This window comes from Anolis carolinensis, chromosome X (assembly GCF_035594765.1).
Source record: "Anolis carolinensis isolate JA03-04 chromosome X, rAnoCar3.1.pri, whole genome shotgun sequence".
Taxonomy (NCBI): domain Eukaryota; kingdom Metazoa; phylum Chordata; class Lepidosauria; order Squamata; family Dactyloidae; genus Anolis; species Anolis carolinensis.
Genome location: NC_085847.1, coordinates 8,888,275 through 8,906,860, shown reverse-complemented (window position 1 = coordinate 8,906,860; position 18,586 = coordinate 8,888,275). Strand labels below are relative to the sequence as shown.

The following is an 18,586-nucleotide window of genomic DNA, read 5'->3' as shown; positions in this document are numbered from 1 at the left end:
TTTTTAATATTTATTTTGTCAGTCTTCATAACAATCACATTGTTAACCAGATTTGTCGGTAATTATTATTCCCTGCATTGCGTATTTTTTCCTATCTTACAAATACATACATACATACAAATAGGCAGACTTCCCAAGGACCTGCTTGGTAACCCTGAGCTTCCATAATAATAATAATAATAATAATAATAATAATAATAATAATAATAATAATAATAATAATAATAATAATGATAATAAAAAGCACCGATCTGCAAACTGTATACTCCCGAATCCCATCTAGTGCTCATACTTTTCTAAAACCTACACTGCCAGATACAATCTAGATGATCTGCTTTGAACTGGATTACATGGCAGTGTAGACTCAAAGAATCCAGTTCAAAGCAGATTTATTTATTTAATATATTTATATCTCGCCCTTCTCGCCCCGAAGGGGACTCAGAGCGGCTTACAAATTAAATTTACATACAATATTATATTATTAGCATAGCACAATACTAGCAATAAATTACCATATTGTACTATATCTATATATTATTAATAATAATATTACATGTAATATATAATTAATATATTGTATTATTAGTATTATATTGTATTACAAAGTAATATTATTAATATTATATGCATATACAATATATTATAATATATATTATTGTAAATTGTATATGTATATATGTAATAATAATCTGGATAATAATCACATAATCTGGATGATATGGCAGTGTGGACTCAGACAACCCAGTCCAAAGCAGATCTTGTGGGATTTTCTGCCTTGATATTCTGGGTTCTATGGCTGTGTGGACAGAGCCCTGAGTCGGGGCAGTGAAAGTGGTGTTAAAACGCATTAATTCTACAGTGTAGATGCTATGACTCTGGAGACGAGGGTTCCAATGCCCACCCAACAGGTGACTCACACTCTCTCAGCCTCTACGGACGACTATTATGCATTCTGGGCCTAAAAATGTAGGCTTTTCTTCGGAAAAGGCCACAACACCGACAGAAGGGAACCGAAGCAGCCCTTCTCAGAAGCCGCGCATGCTCAGACACCTTCTTCGCTCCTCTCTCTTCTATAGTCGCCACTCGGGAAAGGTGGCTACATCAGTACCTGATTTTATTTTATTTTAAAAATCACCTCTTTGCAAATAACTTTTTTTAAAAAAAGAGGGAAAGCTATACCCGAAGCAGGACAGTAACTCCGCGATGTGTAAGAAGGGAAGTTGCCCCTGAGGCGAACAGGCGAACGCTGGGGCAGCCCTTCCTCGGGGATGGTTGTTGTGGAAGTGTCAGGGCGGCTTTCTCGGCGAGGACCCTTCGGAGAGGCGCCATTTTAGACTTGCTGAGGGGACTCTGTCCGTTGTCGCCGCCCGTTTCCCCGTTCCTGTCCCTGGGTCGAGTCTTTCCGAGGCCATGAGCGTGGTGGACCATGTGCGGGAGATGGCGGCGGCGGGGCTGCACTCCAACGTCAGGCTCCTGAGCGGCCTCCTCCTTACCATGAGCGGCAACAACCCGTGAGTGAGGCGCTGGAGGCCGACCAGGGAGGCTTTGTGGCCTCCGACCCGCTTCCAACCAAACGGGAATGGGCTGAGAAGCCATGCAGGCGCACCGAGGCCCCTTCCATACAGCTGAGTAAAATCCCACATTATCTGCTTTGAACTGGGATAGATGGCAGTGTGGACTCAGATAACTCACACAGCCCTAGACCCCAGAATATCAAGGCAGAAAATCCCACATTATCTGTTTTGAACTGGGATAGATGGCAGTGTGGACTCAGATAACTCACACAGCCCTAGACCCCAGAATATCAAGGCAGAAAATCCCACATTATCTGCTTTGAACTGGGATAGATGGCAGTGTGGACTTAGATAACTCACACAGCCCTAGACCCCAGAATATCAAGGCAGAAAATCCCACATTATCTGCTTTGAACTGGGATAGATGGCAGTGTGGACTCACATAACTCACACAGCCCTAGACCCCAGAATATCAAGGCAGAAAATCCCACATTATCTGCTTTGAACTGGGATAGATGGCAGTGTGGACTCAGATAACTCACACAGCCCTAGACCCCAGAATATCAAGGCAGAAAATCCCACATTATCTGCTTTGAACTGGGATAGATGGCAGTGTGGACTCAGATAACTCACACAGCCCTAGACCCCAGAATATCAAGGCAGAAAATCCCACATTATCTGTTTTGAACTGGGATAGATGGCAGTGTGGACTCAGATAACTCACACAGCCCTAGACCCCAGAATATCAAGGCAGAAAATCCCACATTATCTGCTTTGAACTGGGATAGATGGCAGTGTGGACTTAGATAACTCACACAGCCCTAGACCCCAGAATATCAAGGCAGAAAATCCCACATTATCTGCTTTGAACTGGGATAGATGGCAGTGTGGACTCACATAACTCACACAGCCCTAGACCCCAGAATATCAAGGCAGAAAATTCCACAATATCTGCTTTGAACTGGGTTATCTGAGGGCCCTTCCACACTGCCATAGAACCCAGAATTTCAAGGCATAAAATCCTACAAAATTTGCTTTGAACTGGGTTATCTGTGTCAGTCCACACTGCCATATATTCCAGTTCAAAGCAGGAAAATGTGGGATTTTACTCATCTGTGTAGAAGGGACCCCAGATTATCTGCTTTAAACTGGAATACATGAGTCCCCACTGCCAGATAACCTGGAATAAACAGATAATCTGGGATCAGATCCTGGGATATAGGCCCCTTCCACACAGCTGTATACACATTGAACTGGATTATATAGCAGTGTGGATTTAGATAACCTAGTCCAAAACAGATTTTGTGGATTATCTGCCTAGATAAATAATAATAATAATACTTTATTTTTCTACCCCTCCACCATTTCCCCGAAGGTACTCGGGGCGGCTAACATGGGGCGATGCCCAAAACAAAACAGAATAAAGCGATTACAATGAATATCAAAACAAAACAGTAACACTGAATTCTATGGCTGCATGGAAGGGCATTTTCTACGGGCCCTTCCAGACAGGTCCTATATCCCAGGATTTGATCCCATGTTTTCTGTTTATCCGAGATTATTTGGCAGGGCAGACTCATATAATCCAGTTTAGTTTTATATATTTGTATTTCATTATTATATAAAACAAAAAATAATACATTTGTAGTACATATACAATAAACATATGCTTTAATGTATACTATAAATTTCACTTGTCTATATTTCTATCATTCACCATAGTGCCCCCCTCCCTCTGAGCCACTTCTTTTTATATCCTCTATCCAAAATTTCGTTTCCTCTTGTGGAGATAATTCTCTGTCCTGAAGAATCAGAGCTTATGATCTCGCAAAACTGGGGTTTTGCAAATTAATTACTTCTACTCGGTGAAGGTCAACCAACAAGATTTGCTCTCTGTTTCTTCCAGTGAGTTGTTTTCCCCGTCACAGAAGTATCAGCTGCTTGTGTACCATGCTGATTCTCTTTTCCACGACAAGGAGTACCGAAATGCCGTCAGTAAGTACACAATGGCCTTGCAGCAGAAGAAAGCCTTGAGTAAAACATCCAAAGTCAGGCCTTCGACCGGGAATGGGGCATCTACTCCTCAAAACCAGGTAGTCAAATCATGTCTTGTTTATCAGACAAACCCATGTTGCATTGGCTGTGAAAATCAATGACAAAAAATCTTATCCAAATACAGTGTGTGTGTGTGTGTATGTAGGTCATTCAGTAGCCAGCCAGGTTTGTCCTGGATCCCAGAAGGAGGCATTGAATCCCTGAAAATATATTTGTAGGGATGGTTTCCATTGCATTGTATTAGGATGGTATGTTCCTCTTCTTGTTTTGATACTTTAAAATATCAATTGAAAATGTAATGTTTAAAAGAAAAAAGGATGACGGTCCAGCTCAGGGATAGGATATACATTAAGAGTAAAATCTAGTCCCTGGCTTCTGCACTTTTTCTGTGAATGACGGTTGCCTGAGAAAATTATGGAGAAATTCCAATATTCAGTGTTGAGTCAGATTGTCCATGGTTTTGACTTGTTGTAGAGTACGTCTTTAAACTTTAAAATCTATTATGAACAAAGTATTTGTCTTTTATCATGTGTTGCAAGAGCTATGAAATCATTAAAGAGGGGTCTCCATTGTATTTGTAGTGCCTGCCTTCTGAAATCGAAGTGAAGTACAAAATGGCAGAGTGCTACACAATGTTAAAGCAAGACAAAGATGCCATTGCCATTCTTGACGGGATCCCTTCCAGACAGAGAACTCCAAAGGTAGGTTTCTCTTTTGCCAAAAAAAGAAAAGGAAAGTTACTTGAGCTTTTCGTCAGAAGCATACAAGATAGAACAATTCTTTCAGCAATCTTTGGTTGCAAGATATAAGGCATTGATCATGGCAATCAAGCCCAGAGGATTGTATCAGCAATCCTTACGTGCCAGGGAGGCAAAGAAACACTGGATATATAATTCTAGCTTATTTTTCTGGAGGAAAAGTCTCAAGGCAAACAATTATGTAGAGATCTTAACAGTTTTCTACGTTAACCCAAGTGAAACCATATCAGCCTGATCCTTAAAGGCTAAATTGACTAGAAGCCTGCACACAGAATAGGGAAGTGAGTCAACTAGAGATAACCCTTCAAAAAGAGAGCTTCAGACACATGGAAATAAAAAAATCAATTTTTAAAATCAGATGGCTTCAAGGTGCACACCCCAAGTCCCCCTTAGTACTTATACCAAGTTTGAAGTGTGGTTTTCATCTCTTGCGAGTTGTTGACGTGTGTCAGAGCACTACCTCTATTTCTACTTTATAACTTCACTGTTGTGTTTCCATGGTTTACAGATTAACATGATGCTGGCGAACCTGTATAAAAAGGCGGGCCAGGAACGCTCCTCTGTGACAAGTTACAAAGAAGTTCTGAGACAGTGCCCACTTGCTCTTGATGCCATCCTAGGTAGATATATTTCTTGTTATCAGTGATTATTGACAACCTGTCTTGCTAAGAGCTGGAGCATGCCACGATAGCCACTCTTTGTTGTCAGTACTTTCAGTAAGATGAATACATAGTTAGCTTATCTCAGCTTCTCCATTGTAATTCCTCCCAATCTGTTCATTGTCTCTCTTTGTCCATTTCTTCTTTTTAACCACCCTTCCCCCCGGAAAGAATTGGAGCTTTTGATCTCACGAGACTGGGGTTTTGCAAATTAATTACTTCTGCATTTTCCACATTCACAAGCACTATGCCTACAAACATTTAAATAGTAATAGTAATTCAAATAATAATAATAAAGATGCACGCTGCCAGCCCCATGTGATGATCCTCTTGGCCAGAACAGGAGTGACCACTATCGTTGCCTCTTATTTAGGTTTGTTGTCGCTCTCAGTGAAAGGTGCAGAAGTTGCCTCTATGACGATGAATGTGATCCAGAGTATCCCAAACTTGGATTGGCTTTCAGTGTGGATCAAAGCATATGCATTTGTGCACACAGGAGATAACACAAGAGCCATTAACACCATCTGGTAAGAGACCAGGACAGGCTTCCTAAAGAACATTTGAGTTGCTCCTGAGAGAATTGCATTTTCACTACCAATTTTTTTGAGTTCTTAATTGCTTATAGAATTTAATTATACAGTATGTTGTATTTGACGGCATCTCAATTCCATTTCATAATGCACTGATCTCACTGTCCTGTCCATCTGTAATTCTTCGACACTATAATATTATTATTTATTACATCACTTCTACCCCCGCCCTTCTCACCCATCAGGGGACTCAGGGCGTATAATATACAGGGTGTATAATAGATAAACAAAAATACTCCACATTTAAATTTATATTGTGTTCTCTTTTTTCTCAATTTCTTTTACTCCTATAAGCTCACTGGAAAAAAAGTCACTCTTGAGGGATAATGTGGATATACTGGGCAGCTTAGCAGATCTGTATTTCAGAGCTGGTGACAATAAGAATGCCATTCTAAAATTTGAGCAAGCACAGATGTTGGATCCATATTTAATAAAAGGTAAATTCATCTCCAATATATGCCTGTATCCCAGAAATATGCTCAGTTGTAGGGATCTTGCTCTGTTTCCGCCTAGCGAGAGGATCTTCCTTGTGGAGGCCCAGTTGGCACTTTTAGATTGAATATAGAACACAAGTGATTGGGAGAAGACTTATACTGTATTTACCTGAATCTAATGGTCACCTTTTTTGGCTAAATTTGCATAATGTAGTAATTTTAGTACTGAGCCAAAGCAAAAGGGGAATGAAACTAGCATCAGTTTGAGTATCCTCAAACTGGCATCCTTTGAGTATCGACTTCTTTCATTTTGTTTTTAGGAATGGACGTGTATGGGTACTTGTTAGCCCGTGAAGGTCGCTTGGAGGATGTGGAGAATCTAGGCTGTCGGCTTTTCAATATTTCTGATCAGCACGCTGAGCCTTGGGTGGTGTCGGGGTAATAGCATGTTGCTTTCTACCTTTTTGCTTCTCTTTTGAACAGTTTTGAGTATTTTGAATGCTGAAAACTACAGCTGCATTTCTTAATTTTAGTAGGAAAGTTGTCTGGGAGTCCACTTTTTGATAAATTAATTTCTTAAAAATACTAAACAATGCAGGGAAAAGGGTTGCAACCAGTGTAAAATGTAACAGTCCACTGTTGCCTCCTCCTTTCTGCAGGTGTCATAGTTTCTATAGCAAGCGCTACTCCCGGGCTTTGTATTTAGGAGCCAAAGCAATTCAGCTAAATAGCAACAGCGTCCAAGCGTTGCTGCTGAAAGGGGCAGCTCTTCGAAACATGGGCAGAGTGCAAGAAGCCATCATCCATTTCCGCGAAGCTATACGGCTCGCTCCTTGCAGGCTGGACTGCTACGAAGGCAAGTGAAGATGGCAAACTTTGGGGAAATGTGTGCTCTTGAATCTGGTGGCAGAGTGAAAATCCTTGTAGGCTATCAAATGAACTACATCCCTGAGATCGCACATTTTGGCATGTCTGAGTCCTTTGTAAAGATTTTGAGCTGCCAAGCCAATGTGCAAAATTCTTTGATAGTTGCTTCTGTGAGATTTTTGAATTAAATAGATAACCCCCAACCACACACACCACCACCACCACCTTCTGTAAATGGTACTGAAATTTTTAAAAATCTGGCTATATCTTCAGATAATAACCTTAACCCCTTTGCTCTCCCAGGCCTCATTGAGTGCTACTTGGCATCAAATGGTCTCCGCGAAGCCACGGTTATGGCCAATAATGTGTACAAAACCCTGGGAGCCAATGCACAGACGCTGACTCTTTTGGCCACTGTTTGTCTGGAAGATCCTGTGGCACAGGAGAAAGCAAAAACTTTACTGGACAAAGCGTTGACGCAGCGCCCCGATTACATCAAAGCAGTGGTTAAAAAGGCAGAGCTTCTCAGTAAGTCAGTTTCCAACCCTCTTCTAGTCATTGTTACAATCTTGTCAGCATTGTTTTTTAATCAGCGAGTGTCCCTTACAAGAACAGGGATAGTTCCTTCTTTCTCCTATACAAAACTATGCTTTTTCTGAGAGGGATCTGTGTCTGTCTGTCTCCTTCTGCATAATACCTTCTCCATGAAGGTGCATGGACTATAATCAATTATTTTTGCACATCACCTTGATGTGAAATACCGTTTTTGTAATATAAAATTTTAGCTAAACTTTTATTTTAAATTATTGCAAGCCACCTTACAATAAGAGAGACAGAATGTAAACACTGAATAAAATTAATTTTAAAACTATCCAAAAGCTGTGAAATCTGTGCAGTTAATCAACAGAGATGATTTTAAATGCAGGATGTCCCTGATATAAGTAGCTTTAAATCTGTGTCAACAGGCCGGGAACAGAAGTATGACGATGGGATTGCTTTGCTGAGGAATGCTCTGGCCAACCAGAGTGACTGCATTCTGCATCGAATGTTAGGAGACTTCCTCGTAGCTGTTAATGAGTATCAGGAAGCCATGGACCAGTACAGTATTGCTCTAAGGTAACTTTCTGGAAGTATTATCATTATCCAATGGTGAAGATTTGCAACTCCTAGGGCAATCGTCTTCCACAATTTCCTGATAGATTCTCCTTCCTATTATTTGATTGTATGTGGCTTGAGTTTAGGTGACAGTTTTAATACTGAATCTGTAGATGGATACATTCCCCTGTTCTTTTACTCCCCATCCATCACCACAGGATTGCCTTTGGTGCACTTGGAATGGTGGGTAGGCCACAGCCTCACTCTTTAAAGCTGTGTGATGCTTTTAAGAAAGTTGGCTGGCCAACAAGCCAACTGGGAATTTAGACTTTGAGTAAGTTTGCAAGACACTTTCTTGAGTGCACTTGCTTTGAACCCACCACAGCGTCATCATCTCTCTTTGTGAAACGTTTCCCCTTCTTTGCTATGGCCCTGGAGCCATAATTGAACCAACGTCTGTGAGTTGAAGCTGTGCTAAAGTGTTTCCTTACAATAGTCAAAGATCGCATTGTCCGTCTTGCCTGTTGTGTGTTTGTATTTGTAATTGATTTGAGAGGTATGCGTATAAACCACAAGAAGGTTCAAGGGGTTTAGCTGAGCTTGTTCAAAAGCTACACTGTGAGAATGTGGAGTGGTTGCTTATGAGCCGCTTCCTCCTCGGAATGTGTGGGGATGCTTAAATGTATCTCTGGGGAGAAAGGCGGGAGCTGTATGCATCAGAAACAGTATGCTGAAGCCAGGAAGCTTAAAAAAAATACACGTGGGCAGGCCAGTCCTTTTCATTTCAGGATATCGTTTTGTTCTTTCAGTTTGGATCCAAACGATCAGAAGTCACTGGAGGGAATGCAGAAGATGGAGAAAGAGGAAAGCCCTACCGATGCTACCCAGGAAGAAGATGTGGATGACATGGAAGGCAGTGGAGAGGAAGGAGATCTAGAAGGTAGTGACAGTGAGGCAGCCCAGTGGGCGGATCAGGAGCAGTGGTTTGGCATGCAGTGAGGTGGCCTTGAAGGTGCCTGGGAATCATCTCACGGGAGGCGAGATCCAAGATCTCCTGCGTCTTCCTGGCTTGACAAACGCCAAGGGCGGCGTGTGCTGCTGGAGAAACTGGACCGAGGCCTCATCCAAAGCCGTGAAGCCATTGCATAAAGTATTTCCATTCTGTGTCTGTGTTCTGCTCCGTATTTCATGTGAAGGCCGAGCAACTTGAGTGGCTTGGTGGGGAGGCATGGATGTCAAGCAGAGATTTTGGGTTCTTAGGTCTAAAATTAGAAGGTTGAAAGCGCATAACAGACTAAAACGATGTTGCAATCATGCTGCAAACTAATTACGCTCGATCTCCAGTGGCGGATGAATGTAGGCGGCTCTTATACCCTTTTGTGAAAGAAAGCTTGATGTCGGAGCCTGTACAATGTCTTGAGATGCATGTCCTCCTCCAGAAACCCACAGGGGTCCCACAAAGGAGCAGTCTCTTTCCTCCCAGCCCTGTCCCTCTCTCCTGTGTTTTTGTGTAGGCCACTTCACAAGCGCACTCTAAAATAAAAGCATGCCACTTCTGCACTAACAAGCGCCAAAGTCTCTATATGAGTCACGGGAAAATTGGAGCAGCACTGAGGGAAATGCAACCGGGAAGAGGCTCTTAAGATTGTTTCATACTGAGGAGCATCAAGTAACAATGCCTCCCTCCCTCCCCCATCGCTCCCAGGAATATAGGAATATTAAAACTTCCTTGTTCACACTTTGTGCTTTGTCAAGACACGGTCCAGCAATAAGTTCTCCTGGACAGGCCCTGTTGAAGCCGCCTGCAGAAAAGAATCCATAACTACAAGGGTTGTTCTTTTAAACATTTTCTCAACAAGTGAGGCTATTTCCTCTCTCTTTTCTGCCCTTTGAGCCTCTTTGGGTTTATTTATTACAGGTTTTAGAATTGACATTTATTTCTTATGACACACGCTAAGTAACAGTTGGGGTGGGGAAGATTTATTCCAACCCTTTCAAGAATTTCTCCTCCATCCCCTGGAAATAGAATTTGGCTTTTCTGCAGGAGACTTTAGAGGGTTGGGTTTTTGTATTTATTTTGGAAATTAAAAGGTTCAGTTTATGTTTAATTGACACTTGTCTTCCGAGGCCAGAATTGTGTGCAAGACCTGAGGTGGCAATAAATTTTGATGCAGACTTTCCCCATGGTTGTAGTTCTGTATTCCTTGTGAAGTTGAATCTTGTCTGTGGAGATAATTAATAAGACTGAAGGGAAATGGCTACAACCATCCTTAGGTTCATAATATTCATTCTTTGAATTTTGTTCTGATTTTCTAAGTCTTGCAAGGCTTAATATTTGTCATAAAGCAAAGGATGGCTCATTTAATGTTCACAAAGGTGAAACGAAAAGCAGAAGAAAAGAGCTGCATTCAGTTGCAGTCAGTCATCCTCTCTATACCTCTGCAAACCACAATTTCCAAGCAGCAAAGTCTTCCACCACCACTTGCAAAACATGGAGAAGGAGGAGAGTAAAAGGAAGTGTCTGCCTATCCAAAAGGAAAGAAATCAGAGAGGGAAAAGTCTGTAGAAAGGAGCAGCTAAGAGATAGGCAAGATTCTAAGGAGGAAGCAGCTTAATAGAACTGCTGTTGGTGCTGCATTCAGCCTTGGAAGAAAACCCAAGAGCCATCTAGTCCAACCCCATTCCACCAGGCACAACCCAAGCCCTCCCAACAGATGGTCATCCAGTCTCTGTTCAAAATCTTCCGGAAAAGGAGATTCCACCACACTTCAAGGAAACATATTTCACAGTTAAATTGCTCTTAGTGTCAGGAAGTTCTTCCTAGAGTTTAGGTGCACTGTGTCCCAGCAGAAAACAAGCCTAGCACCTTCTTTCAAATATTTAAATATAGCTATCATGTTTCCTTTATCTTGGCCTTCTCTTCTCCAAGCGAAACACACCAAGCTCCCTCAGCTGCTGCTCCTCAGAGGGATTTGTAGTTTCCAGGCTTTGGACCGTTTTGGCCATCTTCCTCTGGACCCCTTTCAGCTTGCCCACGTCCTCCTTGGATTGCGCTGCCGAGAACTAGACATGAGGGGGAAAGAAAGAAGCTGCCTATTCAAAGAGCTGCCAAGCTAAAATCGGTTTGGCAAGAAGGGGGCACAGTCTACCAGCCCAACGCCACAATCTGTTGCCGCTGCCTATGATTTAGAGTGACTCACGAGTTTGCTCATGGAGCAAATTGATACAATTCTGCTCAGCCAGCTTCGAAGCAGAGAAAGGAGTCTGGCGTTTTGAACCGACAGGGCAAATATCCCCGCGAGCCAAAGCCAAGGCTGGTGGGCAGTTTACATCACTCATCGTCACTTCCTTTGAATGCCTCTGGACCGCCTGCCTCCAGTGTTAATAATGATGGATTTAATAGCTTTTTAATGCCATGCGGGGAAGGAGCATTGGAAGTTTTACTGCAGCTGGTGATGGATATTTATGTTACGAAATCTGTCATTAAAATGACTGCCAACCTCCCTTTCTCCAGCCTCCAGCACACAAGCAGGGGGGCTTTAATGGACTTGGAAAAACCACATTCCCTTGTCGCAGAAGAAGCTGCCTTTTTCATTTTTCTAAGTGCTTTTTTATGAGGCTGCGAGTTGCACGCCCACACCAGGGCTGCCTAAGCATGACAGGTTTTCTTTTCTTTCTTTTTTTAAAAGTACATTATATAAAAACAGACACCTATTGATGAAGACTTCATAGTTCCAGAGCAAGAAGATGTCAATTGGCGGCTATGTTCTTCTGCGCAAAGACAAAGTTTTATATAAGGAATACATATTATTTCATCTACAACATTTATATTGCTTTTTCGGCTGGAAGAAAGAAGGCGGCTCATACATTTTTTTAAAATGCGAAACAATGACAAACGACAGCGATATGTTAAAACGGGAGACGCTGTTGGTTTACAACAAGCCCGAGCCGAATCAACAGCGGCAACATGCTACAGACTGAATATTCACCAATGAGCCAAACAGACTAGAAGCAGAGTGTCAGCAAGATGCAGGCTGGGCTCAAATTGAGACAAACTAAAAAACCGAAACGATGCTGAGTTTGAGGCCACTGTGTATTTTATATTGTATAATTATTTTTGTGTGCTTTTTTTTTTTAAAGAGACATTACCAGACCTATCATCTGTGGCTCCAAACTTTTGCTTACTTATCTTGTGTACAGATCTGACGGTGATCCAACCACACAAGAGGTATACCTGCCTAAACTCTGAACGGGAAGGGTCCAAAGGTGGAAACCCTACCTGATCTGGGCTTTTTGCATTACCAGGAGTGGTGTCCAATTCCTGCCAACTGCTCATTTTTTTCAGAGCTGGGACTCCCAATCAGGAAATGTTCCAAACTCTTGAAAATGCAACTAGTAATCTTGTGCGCTGATTATTTCTCGTCCCCTTTGCCAAGCTGCCTTTGATGCATCTTTGGAACCGAATTCCGCTCAAATCCACTGTGCTGCTGGTTCATCCGTTATTTTTCCCCTCCAGTGTCCTCGTCTCTATATTTAGACCCCTTTCCTCCGCCAACAGCTCAAAAGTATTCCAATGACTTTCTATGACTAGCTATACCCCAGGAACACCCCAGCATCTGTTGTTGTTGTTGTTGTTATTGTTGCGTACCTTTAGGTCATGTCTGATTTAAGGTCAACCTAGACTGGGGTGTTCTTGGCAGAAATGTGTTCAGAGAGGGTTTGGCCTTCTGTTTATCTGAGGCCGAGAGAGTAGGTTTCCATTTCCAGTATGTTTCCATGGCCAAGCAGAGATTTGAAACACGGTCTCCCAGATCTTGTTCCAGGGCTCAAACCTTTAGACCTCGCTGTCTCACTCAAGCTGGATTTCGGTAATATGTGGCAGGGCCAGCCCAATCAGAGGCAACTGGCAAGATGGGCTCCCTTTCTACATACAGGATTCAACTAGGTTAGCAGTGAAATAGACCTTAGGACATCCCATTAGGAGCATGAAGTAGGGGGAATGGTCTTTTTACTGTTATGTTTCGTGTCGAGGTTCTCGTGTAAGAAGTACAGACAAGGGGGGGAAGAAGCTATATGAATCTACGAGTAGGAATTGTTGGCTGGTATTACTAGGAACACATGCTTGAAAAAAAACCTGGACCGTAGAATTATTAAGAAATCAAAATGGGAAAACATGTTGTGGATCAAAGGTTACACCTTAGGAGGCACCCAAGGATTTGTGTATGGGGTTCAATAGTCTTTTTTTCTTTTCTTGTAGTAGCAGACTAGAAGGCAGATTTGAAAAGGCTCTTCAGTTATTGTTGAGAGTGGCTTGCTTTTAGAATAAACCCATTGTTCAAAGCCATTTGGTATTGGTGCTCTGGTTTCTGGCTCTGCAACTTTCTCAACAAGCCAGTCTTGACATGATGTCGAATGACCAGGTTGAGCTCTCTGGACTGTACCGTATGAGACTACAGATAAGAATTCATATTTTGGAGTATTTTCCTATGTAAAAAGCTCCTCAGATGTGGCAAACCAGATGAGGACCTATATGCTAAAATCTGACAAATATATTGGTGGCAAATTTTCTTTTTACGAACACTTGGGGAACGTTCTGGCACCGCATATGAAGTGAAACTGTCCAGAACTATCTTGTTTTTATGTAATGTGAAGATAACTGAGGAACAAGAGGCATGTTCCCACCGCATCTAAAAATACATCCAGACAACACAGCAACTACATATTGTATAATAAGTTTATTTTACCCAAAACTAGGATGGTAGTAGGTGTGATGCTAGTCACCATCAGCATTGAATCAGACAATGTTATTTACAGTTTCTAAAAAAAGTCACACATGCTGTCTTTATGAACTGACTAGGTTCATTATTAGGGATTTTTGTTTTCTTCGTTATGATAAAACGCATCACATGTGTATTGCACCAATGTGTGTCTACGGCTTTACTTTTAAATAAGTTACATTATTACAGTGCAAAAGAAGTCTATTTGCACACTCCAAGATCTTTTTTTTGTTCAAAAAGCTGAAGTTATGGAATCGACGTTTTTAACAGTTTCTTAAACATTCAGCAACAGTACCATTTGTCAACGAGTCTGTATAAATAGATTTGCATATTGTACAGAGCTTTGTAAAGTGTTATGCTAAGATACAATAAAGATCATCAGCTACTTACAATTGAAAGGCATGCATTACAGTTTGATACTGTACATTTTATAAACTATGACGTTTTACACAACGCGATATGGAAAGAAAAAAAAGGTCAAACTTGGCCAATCATCACTCTTTAATTCTTGTTTAGCAGTTTAGGGAGTCTTGACTTCATGCAACCCCAAAACGTCTTTTGCAAAGGTCTGTTTTCAGTTTAAAAACTATATTGCACATTGGTAGATCTGCATAAAACTGAAGCTTTAAAGAGCACCACACACTTCCTTCTTGAAACACAAGTTTTTCAGTTCTATTTTTTTTCTCCCTCCCTAAGGAAAGATATTGTTTTTTGTTTTTGTTTTTTCCATTTACAAGATTCATGCAGATGTTTTCAGGAGATGCGTTGCTAAAGACGCATGCAAGAAAATTAACCTTACAAGTCTGCAAAAATGTGTTTAGGGCTAAATGATTACTCCAGTTTGGCTGCAAAGGAAAAGAGAGAGAGAAAAGGGAACAACATTAGTGAAAAGGATGAATAAAGAGAACTTAATAAAAGCAAGGACTTTGTTTTAAAAGCTCAGGCACGAAAGACCATTTTGACATAGTTTGATCGTGAGCCTCCCCATTTTTTTTTTCCAATGGGGAGATCCAGGTTAATTGAAAAAAGCAATGAAAGAGAATTAAAAGCTGGAAGAACACCCCATTCGCAGTCCTCCGTCCATCACTTTTTCAGAGTCGGGGAGCTTTGCTCATGGTTTGGATGGCAGGCATCTCGCTCACTGCCAGAGCTTTTGATTTGGTAGCTGTTGCAAAAGGGAAGAATGGAGACACTCTGTACTGGATCGTCCATTCCCTTAAAAGGAATGGAGTCTAATGGGACAGCATAGGATTTCATCATGGAAGGCCCCTGGGAACCAATTCCAACAAATTCTCATCACTTACTGATTTTGAATGGCCAACTGTATAAAAGCAATGTATTGTCAAATGCTTTCATAGCTGGAATCACTGGGTTGCTGTGAGTTTTCCGGGCTGCCACATCTACGGCAGGCCTCACCACCTCTGAGGATGTCTGCCATAGATGTGGGCGAAATGTCAGGAGAAAATGCTTCTGGAACATGGCCAGACAGCCCGGAAAACTCACAGCAACCCACTGTATAAAAGCAACTTCAAATTAACCACCAGTGATCAAGGCCAGATTGAGGTGGTTCTGGGTCTCGGAGCAGTTCTCAATATAAGGACCCCTTCTACATGTGAGATCATAGCCTGAAGGTAATTTCAAAACAGTATTTTTAAGACATTTGTGTGCCCTGAACCATCAGAAAACAGCTATAACTATCTCAACTGCTCATGTGGAGAATTTTGGATTATTTCAGATTTCTGGAGAAGGAATGCTCAATCTGTACCATTCCTTTGAAGCCTTGATCTACGAACAAGCTTTGGTTGTCTGCGGCTGTGGAAAAGCTTACTGAAAATGGGATAAAGTGCATAGTATGCTGAGACTCTCTGGCACATCAGAATTCATATCACTCCATTTTCCAGCCCACAGCAAGGGTCGCAATACAAACTAGCTGTGTTGTTGCATATCGTTTCATTTGTGCATTTCCCATCTGGAAAAAACAGATCAGTTTTGTTGCTATCCCGGTTAATTTCTTTTTCAAGATCTCAACCGGCAGCATAATTCACAGCCGCCACTCCATTGTTCAGGGCACCTCTTTCTTCTTAAACTGGAGTGCATTTTGTGCCATGCTTTAAAATGTGAGTCCTTCAGGACATGCTGCAAGTTTTGAGATGCAAACAGCGATTTCTTGAACATGAATGAGGAGAGACATACGTAGTTAAGACATTCTATTGGCTTGTCTCTCCCCAATCTTCCAAATACAATTAAAAAAAATTTAAAAGGTAGACAACACAAGAACAGCAAACTTATATTGTCCCTGGGAAACACGTTTTCACTAGACACATGGCATACAAGCCTATTTCTTCTCATGAAAATTTAGGACTAGACGTTTTGACCAAATTCAGGCTGCAGCCCCTTATCTTTGCTTCCTCCTGTTCTGTTTTGATTTTCAGTTTGGCGTTAACAGAATTACGCTCTCTCCCCTTCCCATGGAAATTGTGTTAGAAAGTATGCAGAGGGTGTTTTTGTTTTAATGACAGTGTTAATTGGTAGTTTGGTTTTAGTGCAGTGAGAGCAGAGATTAGGGAAAAAATGGTTAAGAAGTGCAAGAAGTCAAACGAGACAGGTGCAAGACAGACAATTTGGGTTGTTTTACCTATGCCTCGCCCATCCTCTGCAACCATCCCCGTTTTTCTCCATTTGTCTTTTATCGGCCGTGTCCGTGGAAGACACTAGAAGACTGCTGTACTGCATTTTATCACCACCGTGTTTAGATCTTTCACCCAGGTCGAAGGCAGTCCTGAATCCCTATCACCACCCGGGCAGCCACTTTTGGGTTTCAACAAAATCTGATTCAAGAGGCTATTTGTCCAAGGAGACGAGCGTGAGATGGAGAACCCCTCGGCATTTCCTGTATGAAGTTCGCAAAACCTGGTTCTTGTTACTCATTTCAAAGGAATGGCTCACCTGTCACTCAGATACTTATGAATGAAAGTGGACTGGGGTCCACAAAAGCTTAGGCATTTCTTTTGCTTAGTCTCAAGGATGCTACAGGAGTCCTTTGTGTCATTTTATGCTGAAACAAGACTAACTCAGTTACATTTTTGAAGAGTACTTATTTCTCAAGAGCTTCTTGAATCAATGGAGAAGTTGATGAATGGGTTCCACTGGGCCATCTCACATCTTCAAATGTTTCATTAGCATGGTAAGTATACATTTCCTTTGGGTCCATGAGTTCTTGATCCCATTTTGGTACCATGAATTGGAAGTTCTCAACTACTTATTCTACCATACCACAAACACATATTTATTGTCCCCTTTCTTCAGTATGAGGGCATAGAAGGGGGAGCTACTAACACTGAGGAAGGCCACTTTGTAGCTGGAGCTATGCTTGAGAGAGGAATGTTTGACGCTATCATAGAACGTAGGCTGGGGCTCATCCATCCCAGTGGTGAGAGCAAGAGCTCTCCACAACTTGGGACAAATTTCCCAAAGACTATGTGTAAAAATAAAATCTGCTTTCCCACTGAACTATGTATGGGCCTACCTATATGGGCCTATCTCATGTCTTAAGACCTATATGTCTTAAACTGGAAATTTCAGGGCATCTACCCTGATTGTGACAGAGTGAGATATGGAAGGCAAATAAAAACACGCTAGGAGAGGGGAGACTTTATACTGTAGCACACTTTTTGCCAGAGGAGATCAAAAATCTTCTACCAGTGTATATGTGGCCAACCAACATAGTGGTGACAGAAAAGGCTTTGCGATGACCCTGCTTGAAAACAAAGATGTGGTCTGACACCAATATTATGCTGTCCCCTGTTCCCAACACAGTGGACAAGAGGTCAAAGCCATCACATAATGGTGAAGTTGTATACATACATACATGTATGTATGATTATATATCTTAGATAATATATTGTATTATGGCGAGCACTAGAGTCTACGTATTTAGGATGATTTCTGGCATCTTTGCATAAAGATCAATTACTATTGTAAGGAACTGTTTGAACACAGACACATGTAAAATCTTCCATGATCCAAGGTTGACTTGATAAATCCGAGAGCATCCATGCTTTGTTGCTGTGTGCCTTAACGTTGTCTCTGACCTATGGCAATCCTAAGGGGAACTTATAATTGGGTTTGTTGGTAAACTATCTACGCTTGCCTTCCTCTGAGGTGGAGTGGGACTTGCCCAAGGTCACCCAGTGGGTCTCATGGCAAAGCAGAGATTCAAACCCTGATCTCCAAAGTCGTCGTTCAACAGTCAAGCCACTATATTAATCTGATTCCATGTTTAGACAATCAGAAATGCACCGAGTGATCTAGTGCCAGTGACAAGTTTTTCAGCACAACTACGGCCAAAGTTTAGTCTAAGAATTAGCCACTCGCACGTACAAACTCAGTGTACCATTAGCTGCTTCCCAGAACATTGTTTCCTATGTCTTCAAACTAAGGCAGGCTAATTCCAACAATCTAGCCTGTGTTTGAGAGACGCAAGACGACTTCTAACACAGCGGGAGTCATCAAAAAAGGTTTCTATCACAAACAGAGGTCAATGAGAATGCAACTGCAAGAGCCGTATGTTTTGACGTTAACACTTAGGACAAAAAGGAAAGGAGTCCAATAGTATCAAAGCGCAGCGTGAGAGAACCTACTCAGGACTGGCACCCAGATGCCTTTATTACGCTTGAGATGCAAGGAAGAGGACATCTGACTGGTGACTCTAAAAAAGCTTCCCCTTAATCAAGTCATTCTGAAAGTGCCATCAATCACATGGATGGAATGCCCGTGATTTTAAACTAGATTACATTTTCTGAGCCTCCTAGGACACTGTTCCCACTGGTTTAGATTC

At 41.8% G+C, this 18,586-nt stretch overlaps 2 protein-coding genes across 3 annotated transcripts in view; one reads left to right on the top strand and one right to left on the bottom strand.

Annotated features, from left to right (window-relative positions):
* The first annotated feature begins 1,293 nt into the window (after positions 1-1,293).
* anapc7 (anaphase promoting complex subunit 7) lies at positions 1,294-10,152 on the top strand. The gene is made up of 11 exons (XM_008113709.2): positions 1,294-1,511; positions 3,421-3,607; positions 4,151-4,270; positions 4,836-4,947; positions 5,360-5,513; positions 5,871-6,013; positions 6,331-6,448; positions 6,670-6,866; positions 7,181-7,405; positions 7,843-7,993; positions 8,782-10,152. The coding sequence occupies exons 1-11, from the start codon at positions 1,411-1,413 to the stop codon at positions 8,969-8,971; spliced, it is 1,698 nt and encodes a 565-aa protein (XP_008111916.1). The 5' UTR covers positions 1,294-1,410; the 3' UTR covers positions 8,972-10,152.
* A 3,540-nt stretch (positions 10,153-13,692) lies between these two features.
* The window catches only part of atp2a2 (ATPase sarcoplasmic/endoplasmic reticulum Ca2+ transporting 2), a 35,761-nt gene continuing 30,867 nt past the window's right edge, over positions 13,693-18,586 (bottom strand). For both annotated transcript variants that reach the window (XR_010000010.1, XM_003222747.4), the window contains exon 21: positions 13,693-14,594. Coding sequence is in view for 1 of the 2 variants with exons in the window: in XM_003222747.4 (XP_003222795.1) it covers positions 14,581-14,594 (14 nt within the window). In the remaining variant the exon portion in view is untranslated. The remainder of the gene's footprint in view (positions 14,595-18,586) is intronic.